The 19,178-nt window shown below is 39.0% G+C and overlaps 1 protein-coding gene across 6 annotated transcripts in view; it reads right to left on the bottom strand.

Annotated features, from left to right (window-relative positions):
* The window catches only part of LOC105468161 (ankyrin repeat domain 44), a 325,806-nt gene that overhangs the window by 152,708 nt on the left and 153,920 nt on the right, over positions 1–19,178 (bottom strand). For all 6 annotated transcript variants that reach the window (XM_071073123.1, XM_011718206.3, XM_011718203.3 and 3 more), the window contains exon 3: positions 7,571–7,649. In XM_071073123.1, the coding sequence (XP_070929224.1) occupies positions 7,571–7,649 (79 nt within the window). The remainder of the gene's footprint in view (positions 1–7,570; positions 7,650–19,178) is intronic.

Below are 19,178 nucleotides of genomic sequence, written 5' to 3' on the forward strand. Positions count from 1 at the left end.
ATTTTTTGTAAATTCAAAAAATGATTGCAAGAAGAAACCCAAATGTGAAGACACATATGGAAAGGTACTTCTCAAAATTCGTTAGGGAGAAGCAAATGAAAGCAGCATTAGCATACCATTTCACATCCATTAAATTGGTAAAAATAATAAAATGCGACAAGGCCAAGATTTAGCAAGGGTATGGAGCAACAGGGAAACTTAACATACAGTTGGGAAGAGTATGAATTGGTACAACCTCCTTTTGGACACAATGTGGCATTACCTAGTAAAGCTGATGACATGCATGCCCAACCACCTAGCAATTCCACCCCAATCATATACCCTAGAGAAACTCTCATACAGGTACATGAATGTTCACTGCAACATGTTGATGACAACAAGAAATTGGAATCCTAAATGTCAATTAAGAGGAAAATGGATAAAGACATTGTGGTACATCTGTACAATGGAATTCTACACTGTCATGGAAAGGAGCAGACTGACGTTCTGTATATGTAAACAGATGTACTTTTAAAATCATAACACCGAATGAACAAATCAAGCTGCAGAATTATACCTATGGCATAACACCAGTTGTATGTCTATATGTTGTTTATGGATGCATAGACACAAAAGTTTAAAATATGGCTAAGGAGTATAAATACTAATTCTGGATAGTGGTTGCATCTAGGGAAAGAGGGATGTGAAAAGAATGAAGTAAGAGTACCCATACAGCTGCAACTGTGTTTTCAATGTTTTATTTCCTTAAATATATATATCATATATATATATACACATAAATATATATAATACAAATATGGCAAAATATTAAGAGTTCTTAAAACTTAGTGGAAGGTATAGGGATATTCACTATATTATTCTCCATAGTTTTCTGTATGTTTGAAATATTTTCTACAAAATATTTTTAAGAAAGCTAGTGCATTTGAAGTTTTATGTTTCTCAATGAAAATAATGGAGGAGGGGGAACTAAGCTGCTTTTGTGTGTGTGAAATAGTCTTGCTCTGTCACCCAGGCTGGAGTGCAGTGGTGCGATCTCGGCTCACTGCAACCTCCGCCTCCCCAGTTCAAGCGATTCTCCCACCTCAGCCTCCCAGGTAGGTGGGATTACAGGTACTTGCCACCATGCCCCACTAATTTTTTAATTTTTTAGTACAGACAGGGTTTTGCCATTTTGGCCGGGGTAGTCTTGAACTCCTGACCTCAGGTGATCTGCCTGCCTTGGGTGCAAGTATTTGTCTAGGATAAATAATTTAAAATGGACTTTATGTGTCATAGATAATACACACTTTCGGTTTCAAAAGGTCATGTAAAGCCTCTAAAGTGTGCCAGTTTACACCCTCGGAATGTATGAGATTGCTTAGTTTCCCCACATCCTCATCAACACTTGATATTATCAGACATTAAAATATATTTTTTTAAATTTTTTAGAGACAGAGTCTCACTCTGCCACTCAGGCTGGAGTGTAGTGGCATTATCATAGCTCACTGCAGCCTTAAGACTCCTGGGCTCAAGCAATCCTCCTGCCTCAGCCTCCAGAGTAGCTACGACTGCAGGCACATACCACCATGCCCAGCTAATTTTTTAAATTTTTTTTGTAGAGATGAGGTCTTTCTTTGTTTCCCAGGCTGGTCTCAAACTTCTGCCCTCAAGTGATCCTCCTACTTCAGCCTCCTAATGTGCTGAGATTACAGGTGTGAGCCACCAGGCCCAGTCAGACATTTTAAATATTGCAAATCTGAGTCAATAATACTGTATCATGCACTTAAACATTTGTTAAGAGGATAGATCTCATGTTAAGTGTTCTTACCACACACACTTCCCAAAAAACTCCAAAATAACAAGAACAAAGGGGCACAAGGAAACTTTTGGAGGTGACAGAGATGTCTATTACCTTGATTGTGGTGATAATTTCACGGGTATTTGCATATGTCCAAACTCATCAAGTTGTAGATAGTAAATATACGCAGCTTATTTTATTTCAATTATACTTCAATAAAGCCGCTTTAAAAATAAATAGGCCGAGCGTGGTGGCTCATGCCTATAATCCCAGCACTTTTGGGAGGCTGAGGTGGATGGAACACCTGAGGTCAGGAGTTCGAGACCAACCTGGTCAACTGGTGAAACCCTGTCTCTACTAAAGATACAAAAATTAGCCTGGCGTGGTGGCACACGCCTGTAATCCCAGCTACTCAAAAGGCTGAGGCAGAAGAATCGCTTGAACCTGGGAGGTGGAAGTTGCAGTGAGCCGGGATCACACCACTGCGCTCCAGCCTGGGCAACAGAGCAAGACTCTGTCTCAAATACATACATACATACATACATACATACATACAAATCTGATTTTAAAAAGAGCATCTTTTTTTTTAGTTTCTGGTCTAACAATAAGGTTAGACATCTTCTAATATGTTTGATTACTAGCCATTTGTAATTCATTTTCTGAGAATTACTTGTTCATATTCTTTATATATTTCTCCCATTTTTCCGTTATTTTTCTTATTTATATTTATATCCTTTTATCATTATTATTATTATACTGCATTCTGAAAATTTTTAGTTTTATGCAGATCCAAATTTGGCTTTCAATATTAAAAATCTCTCAAGGAGAAAAATGATACCACGCAGGCTGAACCTCATACGGTGACACACACCTGGACTGTAACGACACTAGCATTGTTAGCGTGTCGCTTCAGAGTCCCTTGAGAAATTTCAAGGTGATTAGAAATGTAGGCAATGGCTTCTTTCAGTCAATGATTAAGTCCTCCATTCCTCCACTTCTCCTTCTCATGGCGGTTGAATAGGCAGCTGCCAGGAAAACCTCCTTTCCCCCATAACAAAAATTATTATAACAAAAGCGGAGTTATCTGAATGGAGACCCAAGAAGCATTTCATCAGTGTCATTTCTTGCTGCCGGCTTCCTCATCCTCTTCCTCTGAACACGTTCAAGAGTCTTGTTTACATGTCAGAGGGAGATGTCAGATGGTTTTGGCTATGAATTGAATATTTATAGCTGATTTTTTTCTAAAGGAAGCTTCACATTATTTACCTGCCTGTCAGGCACCACTGTGCACCGAAGGACACAGTCTGCATGTCTAATGATTTAAAGGCAAATGCTTTTTTACCCAAGGACATGTTAAAGCTTAAACATGAAAATAAGCGCTAGGGTATACTGATTCTTTAGAAACAAAGGCCCAATCCATCAGACATGATCTGTAATTACAAACTAAGGATGTTCTTCACCTTATCCCTATTACCTCTTAATTTTATTTTCATAGAGATCAGGGGTAAAGTAAACTCTGGGCATCTTTTCCAGAGGCAATATTTCTGTTCTGTAAGCCATGTCGTCTAGGAAGAAGTAGAATAAAGAAAACAGAAGTGGTGTGATAAGGGTGGACTGAGTGTGACTGAAAAATCTCACAAGCCAAAGAGAATAATTTCTTCCTAAGCTTAACTTATCCAAAGTTTGGCTTTTAATTGTTGAAGTAAACATGAAAGGTTATAAAAATATGATTATAATATAATGAAATCAACTTGCTATTGATTTTTTTTTAACAAACCAAATCATACAGTACAGGAGTGCTTCAAAACAATTACCTTAGAAGAGGGTATGATAATTCCATGAACGTGGCAATTGCTGAAAACATTTAACAAACTCTCCTTGGAGTTGCCTTTATGGCCAATTTGCACACCCATCAGAAAATGGCTTATTACTTTATAATTGCACCACATTCGTAGGCCAAAATCAGCATTGCCTGGTTTAATCGCCCCTCTTTCACCAGATAAAAAATATCAAATTCATCCTCAAAGGATGAATATTTGTTATGCATAAGGAATAAAAAGAATGATGTGCCCCCAGCCCTGGAAATAATTTGCATTGAGAGTAATAAGCACGTTTTGAAAATGTATAGGAAATAATTTTGCAGGACTACCACTTGTTGGGTTGCATAAATTCTATGGCCAGATGTGGTGGCTCATGCCTGTAATCCCAGCACTTCAAGAGGCCAAGATGGGAGGATCACTTGAGGCCAGGAGTTCGAGACCAGTCTGAACAACCTAGCAAGATCCCATCTTAAAAAAAAGTAAATTAAATTAAAACTTAAAAATAAATTCTAATAAATTTTACTTAGTAGTTATGCCTCACAAACACTCCCGTATTAGAGAGTACTTCCAGTTTTCTTCTTTCAACCCAGAACCCTATAATCCTTACTTGTCCTCAGAGTTTTCTCTGCATGATCTTTTTTTTTGTTTTTTGTTTTTTTTTTTTTTGAGATGGAGTCTTACTTTGTCACCCAGGCTGGAGCACAGTGGTGCAATCTCAGCTCACTGCAACCTCCACCTATAAGGCTCAAGCGATTCTCCTGCCTCAGCCTCCTGAGTAGCTGGGATTACAGGCACCTACCACCACGTTCAGCTACTTTTTTAAATTTTAGTAGAGATAGGTTTCATAACCAGGCTGGTCTTGAACTCCTGACCTCAAGTGATCCTCCCACCTCAGCTTCCCAAAGTGCTGGGATTACAGGCTTGAGCCATCACACCCAGCCTTTGTAAGATATTTCTACTGTGGTCCTTTTTCTGTGTACTCTGCTTCCTATATCCCAACCCCAGTATCTTAACTCTCAGCCACTGATTGGTTCTCACTGATCTCTCTGACTTAATCCAGATTCGGCCAGTTCCCAATCAGACACTAGAGTCAGGAGGGAAATAAAGCCACATTTTGAACTGGGAGTTGTAAGAAAGTGAAATTTGCAAGGCCTGAATTCTTCCCCAAGACCTTGTCTTCCCCGTCTGCTCAGAGGTATTCAGGGTTCCATCCACCTGGCTAACAGGAGATAATGCCAGCAGGAATTTAGCAAGCTTGGGTTACACCATGATCTGTAGGTTAATACAACAATGGAGAACACAGCTGTAATGGGCTGTTCTGGCAAGGCCAAATTATTTGTCCAACAAGGGAATCATTAGCACCTCATTCATTATTAAATTGGGAAACAGTTTGGATTCCCTAAAGGGTCAGCTGCCAGATACAAGCTCAGAGATAAAATCATCGTGCTCTTGCAATATTAGGAACTTAATATATAAACTGAGTAAAGGACCTTTCAGGGAAAATAAAAGCCATGTGAATTCCAAGAGTTTGCCTCAGCTTCCACAAGTAAATAAAATTGCTAAAAAGGGAAAACTTTCCCAATGCTCCTCATGTCCTAAGTCTTCCTAATTTGATGAGAGGGAGGAGGAAATTTTCCATAGCACATTGAACCGAAATTATGCTAAAGACATTAAGAGCTCAAAAATTCCAAGACCAAACAAGTGAATAGATTAATATATATGCAACAGCTTTTCCCAGTTCTACTAAATCAGCCAGAGTTGAAGAGAGGCTCGTGGATTCCATGCCCATGTGAAGGTGATGTGAAACCATGTTTGTCAAACAATCACTGGCCCCAGATACATGAAAGAAAGAGATTGGGTTGACTTCATGCTGAGAATTAAAATCTTCCCTTTCAGATGCAGAAACAACAACAACACAAAGTTGGCATGTAAGACAAAGTTCTGAATTTGTACATTCATGAAACATTCCTCTGAGACTCTGAGAGGTCTATTAATACAATATTTAAGAGGTGGGTAGGCTGGGCATGGTGGCTCATGCCTATAATCCCAGCACTTTGGGAGGCCAAGGCAGGCAGATCACGAGGTCAGGAGACTGAGACTATCCTGGCTAACATGATGAAACCCCGTCTCTACTAAAAATACAAACAATTAGCCAGGCGTGGTGGCACACGCCTGTGGTCCCAGCTACTTGGGAGGCTGAGGCAGAATCACTTGAAACCAGGAGGCAGAGGTTGCAGTGAGCCGAGATCACGCCACTGCACTCCAGCCTGGGCTACAGAGCAAGACTCTGTCTCAAAAATAAATAAATTAATAAAATAAAATAAAAAAGAGGTGGGTATAGCTGATGGGGATCATTAGATGTTATACCACAAAGTTCTTTATTTTATACCTCCACTGATTCTGCCTACAATTTCCCTCGGGCCAAATTGCAACTGCCAGGGCAACCAGCCAGGTGTGCACTGGCCCTTAGTGTGTGCCAACACCAAACAATACACGTTTGTTTGGAACATGGTCCTAGGGCATCTTTAGATTTGTTGGAAGAAAGGCCTGCTCTCAAAAGCACAAGAAATGCCATGTGAAATCTAACCTAAGCTCCATGTGACCATCAGGAGCGCGGGGCACACATGTTTTGAGGCACAGAACACTTGTTTCCTGGGGAAACCCACCTCAAGAACATGAACACAACAAAATAAGGGCCATGTTGCTTATGCATCACAGCACAATTCTTGTTTCTTGTCCACAGCGTTCACCACATCTGCTTGAATGCATGTCTCAGCTCCTACCTCTGCAGAGCTTACTTTAGGATGCCACAGTTCCCCTTTACTGGCGAAACCTTACTAGAGGCCTTTTGACTAGTCCGTAGGCAGAGGCACTTCCTCTAGATGTTAATCTCCCAAACATAAAGGAGGAGGAAGAAAGACAGCCTGTCTGTGAATAATCTACAGTGAGACATCTGCACATGCTCAATTCATTCCAGGATTTGTCTAGTAAACACTCAAGGGAGAAAGCACATAATGGTTTTGGAAACCTGTTTGGTGAGATCTACTGAGCATATAGATTTCCAAAAATGAAACCACTGGCATTTTTAAATCTGATGAAATATTTAAAATACATTGAAAAATAAAGACAACAGTTATCACAAAGACCAGTATAAACACAAATCAGATTTAAATGTTTGCCATACTCCCTTCCAATATTTTAAACATAAAATATTTTACAGAGAGTTGTAGTAGTTCTTTTATAGCCTTCCCTGAAGACATTTTTTACTCAACCTGCCTACTTAGAGGTAACCACTATCCAGAAATCAATATGGTCCCTTGCCTTCCATGTTTTTATGCTTTCATTACATAGTCATAGTCATGTATCCATAAATATAACAGCATTGTTTTGTAGCCCAACTTAAATATATGTAAATATACAAACACATTTAATTGGCATATAAATCTATGGTGTGCATATATATATAGCATATATACAGTGTGCATATATTATAGCATATATAGTGTATACATGCTATACATAGTGTTTATATAGCATGTACATATATAGCATAGTGTATACATGCTATACATAGTGCTTATGTAGCATGTTTATGTAGTATGTATATATATTCACTATACATAGTGTGTATAGGTGTATGTTCATGTAGACTTCAAACTAGTTTTATTTCCTTTTTTATAATTAAAAAAATCAAAATATATCCTAATGTACTGAATTCATCTACAACGCTGGGCCTGACTAGACAGCCAGGAAACAGACTTTCAAAGCAAGATAAAAATGTTACTGGATAAGTCATTTTTCAATAAGAACAACTTCTTGCATTTTTCTTTGTGTAAAGATAAAATCGCTTATCAAACAAACTTCCATGAACATAACAAAGGAATTTCGCTTGGGTTCACGGTAGTAGTCAATCTAGTAAATTGGTTATTTAAATTTTATTTGCAATTGACTTTTGAATATAGTGGTTATTTACCTGACAAAATCAGGAGTTCAATGATCTCTGCATCTCCCAGAAATGCGGCCACATGAAGAGGGGTTCGTTTCTCAGAATCCTGAAATACACAATGTCAAAGACATACAACAGGTCAGTGGCAGCTGGGTCCCTTTTGAAGACACAGTAAGACGTGTCACTCACTCTGTGGTTAATGCATGTGGAAGAGCGTGAACACCAAACATTCGAGTAATTTCTGGTTATGCATTTGCTCTCAACATACCCTATAGTTACACATAACAAAGGATTCCATTTTCTGTGTCTGTACTTCGTATTTGCCCACTTGCTCCTTTTACTGAGGCCCAGCTGAGGTCAAAGATAGACCATTATGCACTGGATGATGAATTTCAACTTACAGTATTTCCAAACCTTCAGGATGGTTAAAAAAAAAAATCTAACCTACCATAACAACATAGTTCAAAGCTTTCAATGACTTATTTTCTTTCTAAGGAAACATAGTGGAATGGTTCACAAGGACATTAAACATAAGTGCTGTCATTTTCTCCTTTCTATGCTTGTTAATTGTTGTTTGGACCACTGCCCATTCACAAAATACTTATTGAATGCTTACTCTGTACCTGGAACCAAATTCTGGGGTCAGAAGATGAATACAATAGGCCTGGGTCCCTGCCCTCATGAAACTCACATTCAAGTGGGGAGGCTGACATTAGTATACTAGACAATAGTATAGCAGGCAATAGTATACTAGACACACATGAGATTACTTCAGATAGTGATAAAGGCTATGACAAAATTAAAACACGGTATGGGATTAAGTGATTCAGGAGATGGTAGTAAGAGTGGTCAGTGAGGCCTTTCTGAGGATGTTGACATTAAGGCTGAGAGCTAAGGTTGATATTATCTCTGTTTTATGTATAAGAAGACTATAGCTCAAATTTTAAAATTTCCTCAAGATTCCACTGGCATATAGCATAGTCAAGATCTGACCTTCACCCAGCAGACTTCAGTCTGTATCTTTGGCAAGGTATTGAACAGATTGTGCTGAGAGGCAGCATGGTAACATGCAAGGGAAAAAAGCATTGCTTCCTCATCTGTAAATCGGCGATAATAAAATCTACCTTAGAGGACTGATAAGAGGACTAAAGATCATATAAGTAAATACAGCCCTAGGCAAACAGGAGATAAGGGCACAGCAGTGCTGCATACGAAGCCCGTTATTGTCATTGGCATAGAGAGTTGTGTGGTATCTTTCCTCCAAGACTGAAAACCCTGGAGTAAAGAACTGGCCTCACTCTTCTTTATCCCCATAGTATCAGCATACTTGGTGCTCAGCATAAATTGGCTGAACTAACCAGTCTACATGTATGGCTTCTTCCACTAACTTCCATTGACTCCTCCATAGCAATGGTAACCAAAGCCCATCTGCTATGTCTTTAAGGTTTCTCCTAAAACTAGCATGTATGTTAGTTTCAAGTTTCTTGGATTCCCTGTTGATTTTAATCATTATTCCTTTCATGATTTGATTATATAATATATCTAACAATCCTTGATTAGCCTAAGGATATTATTCCATTTTCTGACAATCCAGACCCTCTGCTCTTCCTCTGTCTCTCACAGATTATTGCTCTTAGACATTTCATGACTCACTAATATCTAAAACAGATGGCAGGCAGGGGATACAACAAGAATTGATCTTCAAACCAGTCTATTTGTTAGAAAGTCTGGTAAGTAGGTTTTATAAAGAATGTACTACCATTAAGTAGACAAAAAGGAGTTTGGATTCACTGGAAACTTGTGTTATCTATGTATGGCTGCAGGCAATTACTATGTAAAAGTGAAAATAGGGCAGTCACGCAACTATAAAATAATGGTATGCATTGGAAAATTCAGTACGATACATGACTACAATCAACCTTGTTATAGATATATCACCCTATCTTTGAAAATAAAGATTCAGTATTTGAAATCATGTTAACTTATTTGAGAATCAAGTATATTAATTTGTGCAATGAACTATATAAGCTGAGAACAGATTTTCATAAATGTTTTCTATTTCTATTGATATCCTTTGATGTATTTTCCATTTTAGCCTCATGTTCCCTTTGAATCCTCGCTATATGTACTTAAAATTTTCTACTGGGATTTTTGGATAAAAGCTGTGTAATTATATGTTCTTTTGTGAACTGAATTGGTTTCAGGGTTTGGTTCAACAAATCAAACCCTGCCTAAGTGATTTAAACAGGGACTATTCCAACCCAAATTATGACTTCATTTGACCTGAAGCAAAGGCAACTCTGTTTGAGATCTTGGCCTCAAATAAAAAGCTAAGAAAACTCCAACATCCCTCCCTACCTTGCAAATCTGGTGGGCCTGTCATGATATGACTGGTTTTGCTGATTCCATGGCCCCTTTTATGACGCAGCTTGTTGAAACCAAAGTTTCTATAACATAAAAAGGGTGTGTTGCATGAACACTGTAAAAATTCTTGATGATGAATCCCAGTGTTCCTGTTAATATGTGTCTAAAGGTTTCTGGTAGTTTCCAGGACAACTACGTGAATTGATATTCTCCTTTAGTGACATGGCACAGACAGGTAACTGCAGAGAAGACTTGTATTCAGGCAGTACTCCTTTTGTTCTCCAAAGCAGCAGAAATATAGAAACAATCACATGTGCTATTAAGACCTTAACCAACATAATAGTGCATTTCCACTACTGACCAAGGGTTGCTAACGCCTTCTCTTCTAACAAGGAACACCTGATCATGAGTCAAAGCGAGAATGACCAAGCCACAGTAATCACCATGCTGGATAGAGAGAAATCAGCCAGGAGGTAGCAGTATGTCCTCTGCCTAGGTAGAAGGCCACTCTACTTTGCCATAAGCTAAACTAATGGAGTAGGAGATGCAATAATAGAAGGAGGGCGAAGGCTCTGGAGAAAAGAGAATAGTAGTAATAATACTGGTTAAAATGGGTTCTAGCCCAATGACATCCTTAGGGTGTCTAGAAGAAGAAACAAATCTAGCTGGTTATTATGAAGTGCTTTTATTTTTATTTTTTCCAAATACCTGCCCAACTATTCTACTACTCCATCTCAAAACATTCCTATCAGGGGAGTCACACCTTTTACAACTGTGTTCTTAAGTCTTATTATCACCATTTAAAAGATAAAGAATCTGAACCTAAGACAGTTTGTATGACTTAACCCAACGCAGCAAACTGATGTCAAAGAGTTAGGTGTCCTGGTTCTCAACCTGAAACTTTTTTCTTTATAAAAATGAAAGCAGGCTGGGCGCAGGGGCTCACGCCTGTAATCCCAGCACTTTGCGAGGCTGAGGTGGGCGGATCATGAGTTCAGCAGATTGAGACCATCCTGGCTAACATGGTGAAACTCCGTCTCTACTAAAAATAAAAAAAATTAGCTGGGCGTGGTGGCAGGTGCCTGTAGTCCCAGCTACTCGGGAGGCTGAGGCAAGAGAATGGCATGAACCCAGGAGGCGGAGCTTGCAGTGAGCCAAGATCGCATCACTGCACTCCAGCCTGGGCGACAGAGCAAGACTCCGTCTCAAAAAAAAAAGAAAGCAAGAACAACATCTTAGAAGTTCATGTGATAGTCTAAAAATCTTTCTACTACGATCCCTAAGAAATCATGAGAAAAATGTGACAAACATACAATAAACATCGTTTGAAATGAACTTAGAAGAAATTAAATAGAAAGGGGCCAGAAATGGGGGGGGGGAGGCGGTAAATAGAGAACCAAAGCTGGAAGCACATGAACTTATAGTGCAGGGATAGGTCAATATACCAGGCACGTGGGGCTTAACACTTGCAGGCAGTGGGAGATAAGGCAGAGAACTAGAACTGCAACCTCCAACTAAAGAAAGACCCTTGAAGTGGCCTTGAAGAAAGACTCCTGAAGTGAAATGGTGGACTTGGAAAAAAACAATGACAAACAGTCACGTAGGCAGATGGCAAAGAGATGCCTTGTCCTATCCTAGGTTCTTGGTAGTGGAATAAAAATGTTTCCACTGAGCATCCACATCCCCAGAGTCTGCCCTCATGTGGTTTAGAGCTTTGAATTCACATTGCCTGTATAGTCTAGGAATTTACTTTTTTTTTTCTCCAGGAACTTTCAAGTTGAAATATGCACAAAAAAATGGGTTTTAGACCGATGATACCCCTAAGGTCCCTAGAAGAAGAAACAAAACCTAGCTGGATAGATATGACCTCAATCCAGTCAACCTGAGACACCCACCGATTAAATCTCTGTTGAAAATGAACTCACAAGCCTAAGCCATAAGACTCGTGGAAATGTTCACCATAAGCAAGAGTCAGAAGACTGAAGAACCAGCAAGAACTTGAGATCACAGAAGAATGAGATGAAGAACAAGGATGACATTTAAATTAACTTAAGACACAAAGGACCAAGTGTAAGGGGGGAAACCCCCACTATTTTTGAAAAACAAACAAAATTTGGAGGAAGAGATAATGAAGCAAGTATTATGGAAAGCAGTACCACAACATGATGCTAGATAGCATCTAAAATTTTGGTCTAAGAGGGATCAAAACTCAAAGAGTAAAAAAAGAAAGGGGAGGAGAAAGGAAAAATAAGCACAGGAACTTTGGGGTATGTTTTACAATCATTTATTCAGCCATATTATCTAGACATAGATATTTATTTAGAATCTATTATATGCCAGACATTGAGGTACACATTAGGGATACAAAATTTAAAATATCTAGCCCTCTCACCCTAAAGAAACTTGCAGTCCACTGATCAGTTTCTAAATGTAGGACATTAGAATAAAAACAAGAGCAGGGAAGTGGCAAATAGTGATATCCATGATGTTAAATGATTTGTGAACGTATCAAATGCAATGAGACAAAAATATCTCAGTGAATACTTCCCCCAAACCCCTCCATATCCGAACTGGCCTGGGCAGTAAGTCTTAACTGACAAGAAAAAAAAAAAAGAAATCTCTTCTGAATTGGGAATTCAACACATCTTGCCCAGAACTCCCTAAAGGTCCTATTGGTTCCAGCTTATCTGGGAATCTTGGAAGCCCTCAAGGGCCAGCCTTCTGGGTCAGTCAGGGAGTCTAGCCTGTATCTTACAGGCTGGTGCAGGGGTAGTTCCTGGATCAAAACTGGAATCTAGTACCAGGGCAGGACCAAAGCAGCATTAACCTATAGTGGCCGAGCTAAGTGCATTATTTGCATTCATTTTCATCTTTTGCCCAAGTGGACTCTCTGTGATGACCAACAGTTGAATAGTTACATAGGCCTTTATAACACCCATGAATACAAGAGGGGAAAATAACCCAAAAGCAGGCACAGCAAGATTAACACATGCTGAAATGGCTCATCAGCATAGTTTTTAAAGATTGTCCAAACACCACAAAAAGGAAGGTCTTTTTTCATCACCCAGTAGCTCCAATTCCACATAGTCCTTTGCAGACAGATTCTGACGCATGAGAAATGAGAAGACCCAGGTTCCTCCAGAAGGAAGAACAGTAAACCCTCCCATTCTATGAATAGCCAAAGATACACACAGCCAGCAGGGGTCTGAGCTAAATTTGCAGTATGTCTCAGAGAGATCAGGCAGAGGAAGTTGAGTTGTCTGTTTACCAAAGAAGAAGCAGATGAAAGAAAATAGGGAATTTGAAGTATGTACATGCAAAGTGAGTCTGACATGGGCAGAGAGGCCATTCTGGTAGCTAAAAATACTGTGTAGACAGGCAGACTGAGGGGCACCCCATGCCTGTTTCGAAGATTAAGAATTGTTACATGCTTTGGAAATTCTCAGCTAGAATACATGATCTAATCTGCATTCTAAGTATCTGTCATACACCAAAACAAACATTACACCCTATATATGAATATCTTACATACCAAGACAGATAGATGGAGCAATATTAAGAAAACAAGCCTATGAAATACACAAGTTAAGTTTGGACTGGACATGGTGGCTCATGCATGTAATCCCAGCACTCTGGGAGGCTGAGGCAGGTGGATGGCTTAAGCCCAGGAAATTGAGACCAGGAGACCTCGTCTCTATTAAAAGTAATTTTTTAAAATTAGCTGGGCGTGATAGCATGTGCCTGTGGTCCCAGACACTTGAGAGGCTGAGGTGGGAGGATTGCTTGAGCCCAGAAAGTCAAGAGGTCAAGGCTGCAGTGAACTGTGATCACACCATTGCACTCCAATGCACCATCTTGTTCTGGGTGACAGAGCAAGACGCTGACCAAAAAAAAAAAAAAGAAGAAAGAAGAAGAAGAAGAGGAAGAAGAGGAAGAAGAGGAGGAAGAGGAAGAAAAAGAAGGAGAAGGAGAAGGAAGAAGGAGGAGGAGGAGGAGGAGGAGAAGGAGGAGGAGGAGAAGGGTTCCAATTATCAATTCAAACTTCCAAATTCCCACTAAAATTAAAGAAGCTGGGAGATAACTGACAACTTAGGCCCAACTAGCTTAATGTGATATTGAACAGAGATCACTAGAGGCAAGAGATGTCTAAAGAAACTCCGAACACACACACACAACAGGTACCTTGGAAGTATTTCAAATTACACCAGGATAGGAGCCAAACAACACACAAAATGGGAAGAATGCTTGCAAAAACATGTTAACATTTTTCTATGTCTCCTTCAGAACTCTAGTTTAAAAAAATACCTTTAGGGATAAAGATGCCATCTTCAGAAATGCAAATGGTTCTGAAAATAATTTGAAGTACGTGTTTGTATGTGTGTGTTTTTGTGTGTAAGAGAGAAAGGTGGGGGAGGGAGAGAGAGAGAGAAGGAGGGAAGGAGAGAAGGGATTAGGTTGTTTTTAATTATTCAAACACTATTACAAACAGTGTTGCAGTGTACATCTTTGTACATGTCTCTCAGTGCATACATGTGAGAATTTCTCTGAAGTAGATACCCAAAAAAAGAAGCACTGGATTAGGGTACACACACACATTCGATTGTATTAGGTATCACTAAATAACTTTCAAAGTATTAACAGTTTTACTAATTTACACTCCCTCCAGTTACATATTAGTTCCGTTTCCTAACATCCTCACCAATATCTGATGCTATTGGCTTTCTTACTCTTTGCCAGTATGTTATGCTTGACATGGTATGTTCTGATTTTTTCAACTACAAACTGCCTATATGTATCTTTACCCATTGTTAAATTCAGTTATTAGTCTTTTCCTTGTGTGTGGAGTTTTTTATATTGTTTAATTCAACTTTCAGTGAAAATTCAGGTTATGTATTCACCTAGACACAACAGAAATGAATCAATGTTTTCCCCAAGTTACCATAAGAGAGAAATTTAGATTTACAGTCCTTATTCATCCCTAATGCATGCATTGTCTCACAAAGCTGAATTTTCCTTGCGTGCAGCCTCCCATGCCTCAAAGGTGACAGCAAATCTCTGCCCCCACACGCTCCCACCACCACACAATTGTATTCAACCATCACACTCTGTTGGTATTGTAATCCATCCATTTGAATGTAACATGAATGTATATTTCTCATATAGAAAATATAGATATATTTTCTATCTCTAAATATGTTCAAATTATAAGTTATACTCTCAATATGATATCTAATTCCTGAAATGAAGTAAAAATCACTCACAAGAATTAAAATGATGATAAAATAAGAAAAATGAGAATGCCAAAGACATTTTTATTTTATCTCCCTTACATAACCAGACACTGGATATTTTACTGCACTAATTTCTAAACATAAAATAATGTATATTGAGCAAAAATTTTATCAGATATTTTATATTTTCAAATTTGATCCTTAAAGCAATACTGTGAGGTAAATATGAGCATCCCCATTTCACTGTTGAGGAACCTGAGACTTTGAGGTGACAAGTAACTATCCAGAGTCACAAAGCTAGTAAGTGGTAGAACCAAGATTCAAAACCAGATCTGATTCCATCGTTCACACTCTTGTTGGCTTTGGGATGGTTATAAGCCTTGGTAAATACAATGAAAGTTATTCTCAATTATAATTAGCATGCTCGCCCTAAATACTCTAGACCCAAGGGCAAAAGGCTTGTATGTAAAAAAGCATAAGCAGTCAAGAAGAATAAAATTGGACAACTAACATTACCTGATTTTAGGGCTTATTATAAAGTTACAGTAATCAAAACAATATGGTATTGGTGCAAAGAAAACTCTGGGGAAAGAATAGCCTTGTCAACAAATGGTCCTGGAACAATGAGATATTCATATTTTTAAAAAGGAACTTTGGTCCATACCTTGAATCCTAAACAAAAATTAAATCAAAATGGATCATAGAACTGAATGTAAAACTTAAAATTATAAAATGTCTAAAGGAAACATAGGCAAGATCTTTCCACCTTGGGTTAGGCAAAGATTTCTTAGATATGACATCAAAGCAAAACCCATAAAAGGATAAATCGGTAAATGGCATTTTATCAAAATGAATAACGTCCACTCTTTGAAATACACTGGTAAGAGAATGAAGATACACCACAGACTGGGGGAAAATATTTGTAAAGCATATATACTGGATAAAGGACTTCTATCTAGAATCCAGAAAACAAGTCTAAATAACTATGAAAGCAAACAATCCAATAAAAAAGTAGGCAAAAGATTTGAACAGATATTTCACCAAAGATATACAGATAGCAAATAAGCATATAAAACAATGCTCACCGGGCTGGGCGCGGTGGCTCATACCTGTAATTCCAGCACTTTGGGAGGCCAAGGTGGGCGGATCACGAGGTCAGGAGATCGAGACCATCCTGGCTAACACAGTGAAACCCTATCTCTACTAAAAATACAAAAAATTAGCCGGGCGTGATGTCGGGTGCCTGTAGTCCAAGCTACTTAGGAGGCTGAGGCAGGAGAATGGCGTGAACCTGGGAGGCGGAGCTTGCAGTGAGCAGAGATCGCGCCACTGTACTCCAGCCTGGGCAACAGAGTGAGACTCCATCTCCACAAAAAAAAAAAAAAAAAAAAAAAAAAAAAAAAAAAAAAGATGCTCACCGTCATTGGTCATTAGAGAAAGGCAAATTAAAGCCATATTACATACTTATTAAAATTGCTAAAATTAGAAGGACTAATGATACCAAGTGTTGGTGAAGATGTGGAGGAACTATAACACTCAGGCACTGCTGGTAGGAGTGGGAAATGATATAGTCACTTTGAAAAACCGTTTGGCAATTTCTTAAAAACTTAAACATACACCACCATATAAGCTAGGTATCCTACCCTTGGGTATTTACCCAAAATAAAGGAAAGCATATGTCCATACAGAGACTTGCACAAGAGTATTCATAACAGCTTCATTTGTAATAACCAAAAACTAGAAGTAATCCAAGTTTCCATCAATGGATGAATGGACAAACTTATTTCCACATAATGAAACACTACTCAGCAATTAAAAGGAATGAACTATGGATACATGTCACAACATGGATGAATCAAAATAATTGTGTGAGTGAAACAAATCAGGCAAACAAAAAAAAGTACATATTGTATAAATCCACTTACATAAAATTCTAGAAAATGCAAACTAATACACAGTGACAGAAAGCAGATCAGCAGTTGCCTGAGGGGCCTAAGGGAGAGACTGGGAGGGGTAGCAGGGAGGGATTTGAAAGGGGAGCAAGGAAGCGTTTGGAGCACTGGATACGTTCATTTTCTCAATCATGGCAATGGTTTCCTATGTCAAAACTTCACAAACTATACACTTTAAATATGTGTAGTTTATTGTATGTCAATTATATTTCAATAAAGTGGTTTCATAAATACATAAGCAGGCAAATAAAATACATTCTCACTTATGTAAAGTAAAAAAAGGCATATTTAAAAGTTAAAAATACCCCTAAGCAACAAAATTTATTCAGTTAATAGAAGAAAAGAAATAGCAAAATCGATAACCAATAGTGGGTTAATTTAGAGGCAGCTCATGTTATGTCCTGGTCATGTACGGATGTAAAAGTGAAGTTCTTACAAAAGAATGGCCTATTGGATCAAAATCTACAGGCTTTAAAAATAGGCACAACTGGCCGGGTGCGGTGGCTCATGCCTGTAATCCCAGTATTTTGGGAGGCCAAGGCGGGTGGATCACCTGAGGTCAGGAGTTCGAGACTAGCCTGGCCAATATGGTGAAACCCCCTCTCTACTAAAATTACAAAAAAAAAAAAAGTTAGCCTGGCATGGTGGCACATGCCCGTAATCCAAGCTGCTCTGGAGGCTGAGGCAGGAGAATTGCTTGAGCCCAAGAGGCAGAGATTGCAGTGAGCCGAGATTGTGCCACTGCACTCCAGCCTGGCCAAGAGAGTGAGACTCTGTCAAAAAGAAAGAAAGGCATAACCAAGATTCTTCTTCAAAATCTCTTAGAAGGTTTTTTGTTTCCTAAATGAAACCTTTGACAAATGTGTACTGAGTAAAGATGTAGAAAATAAATCTAGAAAATTAAGTACAAGTGGGAAGGCAAATGGTTTATGCCTAACCTTTGGATACACTACAACATGGCAGTACTGGGTTGACATAGGACCCTTGGGATCTTACCACTGTGCCCAGACATTCCCAAGTGACAGAAGCCCTTTTAAAAGGTCTCTACTGGGGAAAGTTGATGAAGTACCAACTATCTGTAAGGCCCTGATATCACTTGGCCACGAATATTTCTTGAGAGCCAGTGGAAACAGAACATGGGAAAAGGGTTCTGGTTCTTAAGTCCCACAGAATGAAAAACTGGCCAAGACGCTGTGCTTTGGTGCCAGCGAAACCGGAATATATATCCACCCACTGCCAAGACAATCATCAGGAGTTTCTGATGAAAACCAAAGCAGGTCTTCGGAGTACCACCTTCCCCCGCAGCCTAAAAGCTAATAAAGTTCGCAATTGTTCTGTGCATGACCCCAAGCATATTAAGAAGGAGTGTCTTTAAACTTAACGCATTTGTTGAAAAGTTTTCCATTCAAGTCGTAATTCTTGAACACATGGTGGGAATGTTTTACTGCTAAGTGTATTTAAGGAAACCCACAGATTGGAACTGCTCTAACCAGTGAGGCGAGAAGTCTAGTTTCAGTTAGGGCCCCACCACAGGCTCACTGTCTCTTTTAATTCATTCATTAACCAATTTATTAAACAAACACAGATTAACGAGCAGCAGATAACCCAAAAAAATAACAATCAGCTGGGAAACTATCTCCTATTGATGAAAGGCTGAAAAGAAGACAGCTGCTAGTTTTTCACCCCTGTAAGGGACTAGCAATGGTGAAAATTTGTCATCAGATAAATGAACATACAGTGTCAGGATCAAAATCACAGGAGAGGAAGCTAGAATTATAAAATATTTAAACTTAAACTGGAAGGGCATCAGAGACATCCGGAGAGTTTAATTGATTGGTTGAAGGTCACATAGCTCTTGATGGCAATGGTGGAATCTTTCATTCATACAATAGACAAAAATATTTACTGGGGATCGGCCATGTGCCAAGCACCGTGCTCAGACCTGAAGATGCAGCAGCCTCCAAGGGACAGGGTCCCTGCCTTTATGAAGCCTGAAAGAATCTTGCTTTCTTTACTCCAGGCAGCAGACATTCTATTATAGTAGACTAATGCTAGATTAAACACACCCATCAGCAAAGAGCAAACACA

This window comes from Macaca nemestrina, chromosome 11, assembly GCF_043159975.1.
Source record: "Macaca nemestrina isolate mMacNem1 chromosome 11, mMacNem.hap1, whole genome shotgun sequence".
NCBI lineage: Eukaryota > Metazoa > Chordata > Mammalia > Primates > Cercopithecidae > Macaca > Macaca nemestrina.